General features: G+C 40.9%; 1 protein-coding gene across 1 annotated transcript; it reads left to right on the top strand.

The window, feature by feature from the left end:
• The first annotated feature begins 1243 nt into the window (after positions 1 to 1243).
• Positions 1244 to 8043, top strand: selenof (selenoprotein F). Its single transcript, XM_015060507.1, has 5 exons — positions 1244 to 1354; positions 3713 to 3880; positions 6456 to 6519; positions 6641 to 6690; positions 7295 to 8043. Exons 1-5 carry the CDS (start codon positions 1307 to 1309, stop codon positions 7424 to 7426), a joined length of 462 nt encoding a protein of 153 aa, XP_014915993.1. The 5' UTR covers positions 1244 to 1306; the 3' UTR covers positions 7427 to 8043.
• Positions 8044 to 10246: the final 2203 nt, after the last annotated feature.

Below are 10246 nucleotides of genomic sequence, written 5' to 3'. Positions count from 1 at the left end.
TCTAGTACCGATCAATAATGGAAACCACTGCGACCTGCTGTCCCTTATTCTGTACTAAACCACGGAATTGCTCCTCCCTGACTGATCGTTCAGTTCACCAATCCCTATGCCGAGTAAAAGATAATCATATCAGTCATGCAAAGTTCAGTATCTCCTGCATCAGTAAATAATGAAAGCCTGTGTGCCATTTTCTGAGGAACAAGACGAAGCATACTTGATGGATGAGGCGCAGCTCGCGTCTCTAACTGACCCACATGCACAACAATGAGGGCTCGCCCGCATCTCTCTGCCCGCGCTCCTCCTCAAGCCGTGCTGCGATCCCGTTTTGGGGCCCCGTTCCGTCGGGATCGCTTCAACTTACCGAGCTTTCCTCGGGACTCCTCCAGCTTCTGGATCTGGTTCTCCAGGAAGAACATGGCCACTGCGAACGCAAGCAGCGCCAACAGCTGCAACTTGGGCGGCATAATGACTCTGAGCAGCCCCATCAAATCATCCGGAGAGGGATTTGGTCACTCCATCCTCGGAAGAGACAACACCGAAACAAACAGCGGCTGCGGCAGGGGGTTTACTCAGCGGCTGGGGAGTGTGAGCATGGCCCTCTCTCTCGCTCTCTGTCTCTGTCGTTTCTCAGGAGCGTGTGTGTGGATATCTTGTAACATCTAGATCCTTCAGTCACCTCAAATGGTAGATCCCCATGCTTCATTAATTGTCCCGGGTTGTAAATCGTCTCAAAACCCAGTAGATTTGAGCAGAATGCGAACTTCCCCAGTCGGATTGGGGAACCAGACTGGTACCAGTCGGTGTTGCCAGTGTCTCCTATCACACCGAGTGTGGCTACCACCGCACTACGGACACATTACCCCTATTTGCCACCCAGACTATTGGATGTATGAGCAGTCCACCAGCCAGCAGTGGCTTTCCATTCGTCCAATATTCCTGCCTATTCAATCCGGATTGGACAGTTTCATATGATTTACCTCAACCAGACGACAGGTGTCGCCCTCTTTTCATAATCCTCGAAATTCAATAAAGACAAGGAAGAGATTTTTAGTCGGCTTTGGTTAATGCCAACATAGAAAATATGAAAGAAATTTACAAAATGAAAGGAATAAAAAAATGAAATTTTTATTAAAAAAAATAAAACGACATTTTTCAAGCGACAGTGTTTATTTTCTGACAATAAGCTGAAAAAAATAAAAGACAAATATATTTTTCAAACTGAGCATTACTCAGGCGAATGTAGCTTTCCCTGAGTGAAATAATAAAGGACCTTTGTAGTAGTTTCGCTAACAAAGCAGGTTGCAAAATGTCGGGAGAGGTGTACCTACTGTGGCTGTTGTCGTTGCTGCAGACGGTAAGTTTATTAACGCCGAGAGAGCCGGTGTTAGGCATAGGGAGACTCCCTACAAGCTTACAGTCGCTACCAGCCGCTTACAGTCGGCTGGTAGCGCTTACAGTCCATCGTTCAGTTCAGAGCACCGCATCCTGTTCCAGGAGTCCCTACATGACGTGGCTCTTCCAATGAACTGCTGTGAGCCAAGAGGAGAAATTGAGCTTATTCATTGAACACTGTAAATCTGGATGATGTTGTTATCAGAAATTAACTGAACAGTTCATTTACAGGTTTTTGGCGCCGATAAGCAACGTTAACATTTGACTTCCGGTGTTCCAAATTCACTCAATCTGTATAAAAGCTAAACTACAACTGAGATTTAAAATAATGTTTAGTGTTAAAGTTACATGGCACGGAGAGGGCGCTCGTAGTCTACAGTGTAGTTGTATACCGAACATTAAAGGAGATCTTTTATGAATTGTTAACATAAACTTCGCCTTCTGTAAACTGAAAATGAAAACAAATGAGTGGAGCGCCTCAGAAGCTGACGTGTTGCTGGACACAGCTAACCAAACAAGATGACAAGAAACATAGCTTACTGTTGGGAAATCTTTTGCGATCGGAAATGTTTTCCTATCTAATGCAGTTTTATAACACCAAATACACCAAACAGTTGTTTTGTGAGTGCACTTTATTGCTTATGCAAGCTTAATTTGACCAAAATATTTACAAAGATATGCATTTGCAAGTCATTGAAGTCCGTACAAAATGGTTAATGTTCAAGGACAACAAATTCAATTTTCATGTCAAAGTAAAAAAAAAAAAAAAAAAAAAAAAGTTCAGGGCACGAGACTATACAGCTGAAATCAGTGCGCGCGCACAAAGTCCTGGGTTCGATTCCAGGTCTCCCGCCATTCGCTGCATGTCTTCCTCTTCTCTCCCCATCCTCCCCATCCTGTTTTCTGACTAAAGCATTGTTCAGTAAATGTAACGAGCCAAAAAATCTTAAAATACTTATTTCTCGTTTTCCCTCATTAAGACGTTTTCTTGTTTAAGATTGCTTATAATAACCAAACTTATTTCTATTTGATAAATGCCAGAATAATGATATATATATATATATATATATGATTCCAGGTTTTTGATGACCAGTACAAACATTGACTTTGTTTGGAGTGACCATCGCCATCTTAACTAATTTGGTGATATGCTTCTGGGTTTGTTTTTTATTCTTATTTTAAAAGGCATTGTAATCTTATTCTGTGGCATCTTGATAGTCCAGACCTACAAAAAGGAAATAAATGTGTGATTTGCAGTAGTTTATTGGCACAAATTCTCATGTCTCAGTTTGTGGTGCTGGTAAAAAGCTAGCACATTCATACTTGTATGAAAATGATCAGATCGTTACCAGGTTTAAGTAGTAAAGGGCCAATTTTCCCACCTCCCTTTGTACCCCCATTTCAAATCGACAATCACTAAGGGTGCATTCACACCAGTCCTGTTTAAAGTTCCATTTCTTTTGTCTATAAAGTCTGATTTGTTTTGATCAGGTGTGAATGTGTAATCAAGCTCTGATGTCTCCAAAAGCAGGAAGTGCAGTATAGCGCAGGGCATTCTGGGTAAATAGAACCAAAACAAACATAAGTAGGATTCTAGTGCTAGCGTGAGAAGGGTTGGGGGTTAGGCTCGAGATCTTTTACCAAAGACAAAATAAATCCTGCAACCACTAAGATATGACATCACTCCATTTTTATTTACATTTTATGAAGATGGAAGTCGTCTTCAGAGGTTTTAATGTTGTTTGCTTCAGTAGTCCTTGGTGCAGCGCCACCACTGGCGAGGAGGGGAACAGGTTTTTTCAATTAGTTTACAGTGCCATATGAATTTCAACCGCAGCAAATGAAAATGGAACAAATGTCACAATTTTGGTCTCCAATCGACCAGAGTCTATCAGATTATCAGGTGTGAAAAACTCTAAAGTTTATTATTAACGGCTCTTTATAGGTAAATATTGTAAAATCAAACGTCAGGGGCCATGTGTCCAAAAAGCTGGTGATTGGCCCAAACCTCATCAACAGATCTGATCATACACCGATATTTGGTAGCGATAGACAGAAATTTAAATTATTGTTGCTGAACATAATTTGAACATTTTGGAGTGGTTTGTCTAATAAATAGAATGACATATGTTGTATATTTTTGTACCTTTGAGGTGAGCTTTAAATGGTTCTTAAAGGTGATAAAAACCATCTTAAAACTGAGTCAAACCTCTTCCTACCAGTGTCATTCTCATACAGACTGAGTCACACGAGACTGTATGATGAACATATTCAGTTCCTAATTGAATCTCCTCCTCATCTAATCTGCGTGTCCCTGCAGCTGTCTGCGTACGGGGCCGAGCTGTCGTCCGAGGCCTGCAGGGAGCTGGGCTTCTCCAGTAACCTTCTGTGCAGCTCTTGCGACCTTCTGGGGGAGTTCAGCCTCACCAAGCTGCAGCCCATCTGCCGGCAGTGCTGCCAGCAGGAGGCTCAGATGGAATCACGCAAGGTAAAGCAAGGAGAGGGCTGGGGTGGGCTACACGAGAGCTTATTTAGAGAACAGAGGGAATGCCTGTAAAAATAAGAATAGTTTACAATGTCGGAGGTGCAAACTGAAGACGGAGTAAGGAATGCAGGACGTTCTGTCAGAATGCGTCAGCTTTTATTGACAGGATCACATTCTTTAGCATTCTGCCGCTTCTAAAAGCAGCTCAGTTTGCCCTCTGTCTGTGGGTTTGTTGACACTTTGCAGCTGTACATCATCTCTGAGCCGTCTGTCATCAGCTGCGACTCCTTTGGCCATATAACTGCACAGTTTGACGTTGCGAAATTAAATTAACTTAATGGAAACATGAAACTGGTTTATTTTGCAAAAGGGAATCATTTATTTCACATCACACAAGTCACATTATCAACAACCGGATGTTGCTACTGGCACAAACCCTGAAGAAGAAGACAGGAACTAGTACGAGGATGATGATTTTTAATGACTTATTACGTGAACAAGCTTTTTCACATGTGATTTTCAACTGTGTTTCTTATTTAATGGAAACGCTGCAATTGTGAAATTGTGGGGGTTTTCGGCATTACTGGAATACTGACAAGATTTTGCGCACATTTGTAACGGAAACGCAGCTACTGTGAGACTCCAGCACAACAAAGCTTTACCAGCCTCTGTTAATGCCCCTGTGACAAGCTGAATCAGCAGGTTTTGCCCGGGGACCGTCTCCGTGGTGATCTCCTCTGTGATTACAGCAGGAATCAGAGCAACCCTCGCTGAGCTCTGATGGATAAACACACAGTTGACTGATGGTGGGAAAACAGCATTCTTTTTTTTCTTTTTTTTTCCTCTCTCTCTCTCTTTTGATTTAAGCAAATCCCCTGGAGCGCGTGTGTAGTATCCTAGCAACAGCACCTTCTCAGAAGTGTAGTGAACACCTCTTGATGATAACTCTATTCCAGAAAGACACTCCTCCTCCTTACGATTTGAGTAAAAACTGTCACTTGAAGAGCAATTGGCTGCCTCCTGCTGCCCCCCCTCCCTCCATCCCCCATTGTACCTGTAGAAACCACACTGCCTCTCAGCACATTTCCCCCTCAGACAGCAACAATAATGTCCCTTAGGAATCCGTTTAATTGTTGGATTGGACATGAGTGGCGAGTCATTAGGCTCTCTGCAGAGCCCTGCTGGTTAGTGAGCAGGCAGAGTTCAGGTGGTTTGCGGTGCTGCCCCTCAGCTAACCTGACTTATCTCCGTCTTTCAGGCCTCTTTGGAGAACAATCGATGATGAAACCTGTGAGACATGCATTTCAGAGCATGGAAGCCTGCTGTGTGATGACCTTTTATGAGAAACGCCAGAATACAGACATTTTCATTCATAAATGCACATTTTTAATTCTGCCATATATATTCTGGAGACCCATCATGAAGGTTTCTCCTGGCTGATGCCGTTTTCAAGTTATCCTTATCGGATCTCTTATAACCTTAACAGAAATGCGTCTAAGAACATGCTGTTGGTTAGTTTTGAGGCGTTTAAAGAATGCTCAAAATCACATCTTTCTGCTTATATTTTGCCTGTCGCTAATGAGAGTCATTGATAAATGAGGTGTGACTTTACGCTTAAACATAAAATCTTTTTCCCCCCCTATATTAAATCTGATTTCTGATTTGAACTGATTTTTTTCCCTCCCTTTCTTTTCATATCATGTAAAATCTTCTTTTTTTTTTACCCCTTAAATACATATTGTTGTGCTCTTGGAGTCTGTAGCAGTGCAGGAAAACTGAATTCAGTCTCTCCCAGTGCTGCGTTTATATGTTTATATGCCATCTAGGTTATATTTTTCAAACTGTTGAATTTTCTCTTTTCCTTGTTACATTTTTCAAACACTTTCCATCACAGTATTTGTTGTGGAACTTTTAAACAACTTTATGGACTTGTAGTTAGTTGGTTTTGTGAATCTATTTTTATTTCTGTAGTCCAAATTCAGTGATGCCAAAACTACAAGTGGACAAGTCAAAATGTTCTGTTGTTGTGTGTGTTAACACACACAACTCCATCCACCGTCTCCCAGCATCAGGAGACATTACAAAAATAGTCCCTGATGGATTGATGGTCATTTCTTTCTGTCTATGGAAACACAGACACAGGAACCTATGAAATGAAAGTAGTACATTAGTGAAAATATATCTTAATTTTTCTAAAAATTAAATCTCCATTAAAAAGCCAATTTGATTGACTTAATAAATGTATTACCCAATTTATAGTATGGGCAATAAAAGTATGGATAATTTTGATTGGCTCATCTTATCTATATATTTAATCAAAACCAACACTATGTATGTGAAGAAGTGAATGACATGCCACTGAGCGCTTTATCTTTTCTGATTAACTGGTGTTGAAAAGCTCATCTTCATCTTCGTCATCCGTCAGCCCTGCTGCATATGCACAGGCTCGCTGGTTAATGACCTTGGAGAAGATGCCACGGCTTATTTATGGCTCTGCTCCTCCACACTAGGCTCCGCCCCGCCAGCAGAGCCTCATGCACGCCTCCTTATTTTTTTATTTTTTTATTTCCCCCTGCAGCTCTACGCTGGAGCGATCCTGGAGGTGTGTGGATGAAAACTGGGGAGGTTCCCTCAAGTCCAGGGTAAGTTCTGGAAAGAGAAGTTGAATGTTCATCTGTTTAGTTACCTCAGCTGTTTCTGCTGCATTCTCAGGATGTCTGTCCGTCCGTCCACATGACCTCTGCCTGTGCTTTTTCCCCTCAGCTTTTGTCAGGAGCGAGATGCCCAAGATGTTTAAAGGTCTTCAGATCAAGGTAGCGCTGATGAGTTATGTTCTTCCTGTTGTGTAGGGCTGCAACTAACAATTATTTTAGTGATTGATTATTCAGTTGATGGTTGATTAATCGGATTGAAAAATGGCCCATTCTACAGATTCCATTTAAACACTTTTTAAATATTAAAAATACATTCAAAAATGCAAACAAACAAATAATTCAATTCCTTTTTTAAATAAAAATATTTTATTGCCTAAAATGAAACTATATAACATTCCTTTAGTTAGACTAGGTGAAGATAAAACCGTTCCACTGGAGGAGTTTTGGCTGAAACATTTTTACAGACTGAGGAATTTTATCTTGTACATATTTTTTGTACCGTTTTGGCTTCACTGCTCTGAATATGCTATTTTTACACACCAAAATGCATTTTTTATATCTGTATTCTCCAGTTAAGATTAATCCATTATTAAATTAGTTGGTGATTACTTCAATAATTGATTAATCGCGACTGATCCGCTCGTTTTTAGCCCTATTTTTGTGTTGGCTGTTTCTTATCATTTTCTATCATCTATTTCTACCAAACGTTTATGTGCGTTTCTAACATGGCTTCCGTCTTCTGTCTCCCGTTTCCATGGCGCAGTACGTCAGAGGCTCCGATCCCATCCTAAAGCTCCTGGACAATAACGGGAACATTGCTGAAGAGCTCAGCATCACCAAGTGGAACACAGACAGCGTTGAAGAGTTTCTGAGTGAGAAGTTAGACCGAATATAGGCACACACAAAAAAAAAAATCCTTTTTTTTTATATGTATAGAACTTAAATGGTCCTTTAAATTACTAAAAAAATTAACTTTATTTTGGGCAAGCGGGCAAAAATGTTGCTTTTTGTTTCGTTGGATTTCTGTCACTGTTTAGCTGTTTGTATACAACCTGGGCTTGACAGCTGTTCAAATCATTGATCTATGACTGTTTTTGTATCTGATTATAATCAGTGTGTCTGCGTGGATCTCACCAGATGACTCGACTAAAACCCTAAAACATTCATAAAATCAATTTCACAAAGTAATCATCTTTTGCTAAGATAAACGTTCCTCTTTTTGTCTGTCGGATATTGTTGTGAGATGATTATTTTTATGACGCTTACCGTTGTGACCAGCAGTAAATGCAGTAAGAGAGAGTGAATCCCCTTTCCTCAGCGAACGTACCCGGCTTTGCCGAGACACACGTCAGTGAAGAGCTCACAGTAAACCAGTTGTGGGATGTGAGCTCTGATGGAAATCTGTGTGTTTCTGCAGCGGCTGCTTTTGAAGAGGAACTGGTTTTCTTTGCGGGGTTTGTTTATGAGCTGGATGATGGGATAAATATGCAACAATAAACAGAATATCTTCAATTTCTTCTTTAAGGTGTTTTTTTTTTCCTCTGATGCCAACAAACGGCATCAGATGGTTCCTGGACAGAACTGTCTATTTTAGATGATCTGCTGACATCTAGTGGTCTTGTATATAACCTGTTGGATGTTCATACAGTTCCTTCTCAAAAAATTTGCATTTTGTGATGAAGTTCATTATTTTCCATAATGTAATGATAAAAATTAAACTGTCAGATATTTTAGATTTATTCCACGCCAACTGAAATATTCCAGGTCTTTTATTGTTTTAATACTGATGATTTTGGCATACAGCTCATGAAAACCCAAAATTCCTATCTCAAAAAATTAGCATATTTCATCCAACCAATAAAAGAAAAGTGTTTTAATACCAAAAAAAGTCAACCTTCAAATAATTATGTTCAGTTATGCTCTCAATACTTGGTCAGGAATCCTTTTGCAGAAATGACTGCTTCAATGCGGCGTGGCATGGAGGCAATCAGCCTGTGGCACTGCTGAGGTGTTATGGAGCCCAGGATGCTCTGATAGCGGCCTTAAGCTCATCCAGAGTGTTGGGTCTTGCATCTCTCAACTTTCTCTTCACAATATCCCACAGATTCTCTATGGGGTTCAGGTCAGGAGAGTTGGCAGGCCAATTGAGCACAGTAACACCATGGTCAGTAATACCAGTGGTTTTGGCCCTGTGAGCAGGTGCCAAGTTGTGCTGAAAAATGAAATCTTCATCTCCATAAAGCTTTTCACCAGATGGAAGCATGAAGTGCTCCAGAATCTCCTGATAGCTGCTGCATTGATCCTGCCCTTGATAAAACACAGTGGACCAACACCAGCAGTAGACATGGCACCCAGACCATCACTGACTGTGGGTACTTGACACTAGACTTCTGGCATTTAGCCATTTCCTTCTCCCCAGTCTTCCTCCAGACTCTGGCACCTTGATTTCCGAATGACATGCAAAATTTTCTTTCATTTGAAAAAAGTACTTTGGACCACTGAGCAACAGTCCAGTGCTGCTTCTCTGTAGCCCAGGTCAGGCGCTTCTGCTGCTGTTTCTGGTTCAAAAGTGGCTTGACCTGGGGAATGCGGCACCTGTAGCCCATTTCCTGCACACGCCTGTGCACAGTGGCTCTGGATGTTTCTACTCCAGACTCAGTCCACTGCTTCCGCAGGTCCCCCAAGGTCTGGAATCGGCCCTTCTCCACAATCTTCCTCAGGGTCCGGTCACCTCTTCTCGTTGTGCAGCGTTTTCTGCCACACTTTTTCCTTCCCACTGAGGTGCCTTGATACAGCACTCTGGGAACAGCCTATTCGTTCAGAAATTTCTTTCTGTGTCTCACCCTCTTGCTTGAGGGCGTCAATGATGGCCTTCTGGACAGCAGTCAGGTCAGCAGTCTGACCCATGATTGCGGTTTTGAGTAATGAACCAGGCTGGGAGTTTTTAAAAGCCTCAGGAATCTTTTGCAGGTGTTTAGAGTTACTTTGTTGATTCAGATGATGAGGTTAATTGCTCGTTCAGAGAACCTTTTCATGATATGCTAATTTTTTGAGACAGGGATTTTGGGTTTTCATGAGCTGTATGCCAAAATCATCAGTATTAAAACAATAAAAGACCTGAAATATTTCAGTTGGTGTGCAATGAATCTAAAATATATGACAATTTAATTTTTATCATTACATTATGGAAAATAATTAACTTTATCACAATATGCTAATTTTTTGAGAAGGACCTGTATATCTACATTCATCTACATAATCTATGATGAAAATAGATTATCTGTTTTAAGTTTTAGGAACTTTGAGTCAAAATTTTGAATAAATTATCCCTAAATTTAACAGCAAGTGCTTATAATCTCCCAAATGATGCTGTTTAACACAATTCAAAATCAATAATACTTTATTTACCCCAAAGGAGAATTAAATCATTAAAGTATATTTACAGGGCCATTGTGGATTGCGATGCTTTGGGCAGAAAGACTCCAGTAGCAGTCAGTATTTCAGCAAATCTGCCGGTGCCTCTGACTGAAGATGATGTTGTGCGTCATTACATGCTGATGACTAAATTTCCGTGCAGCAGAGGTGATAATACATATAACATCAGTCTAGCTACCTGCTACCTGCAAGGATTTGACACTTTGAAGATTTACCATGCTGAAAAATGACCTGAAGTTTAAAGGGGCAGGATTGTGTGTTATCAAGACACATAGTGCCA

This window comes from Poecilia latipinna, unplaced genomic scaffold (assembly GCF_001443285.1).
Source record: "Poecilia latipinna isolate Pla-1442-1.1 unplaced genomic scaffold, P_latipinna-1.0 Scaffold1720, whole genome shotgun sequence".
Lineage (NCBI taxonomy): Eukaryota > Metazoa > Chordata > Actinopteri > Cyprinodontiformes > Poeciliidae > Poecilia > Poecilia latipinna.
This window is presented reverse-complemented; position numbering and strand designations above follow the sequence as displayed.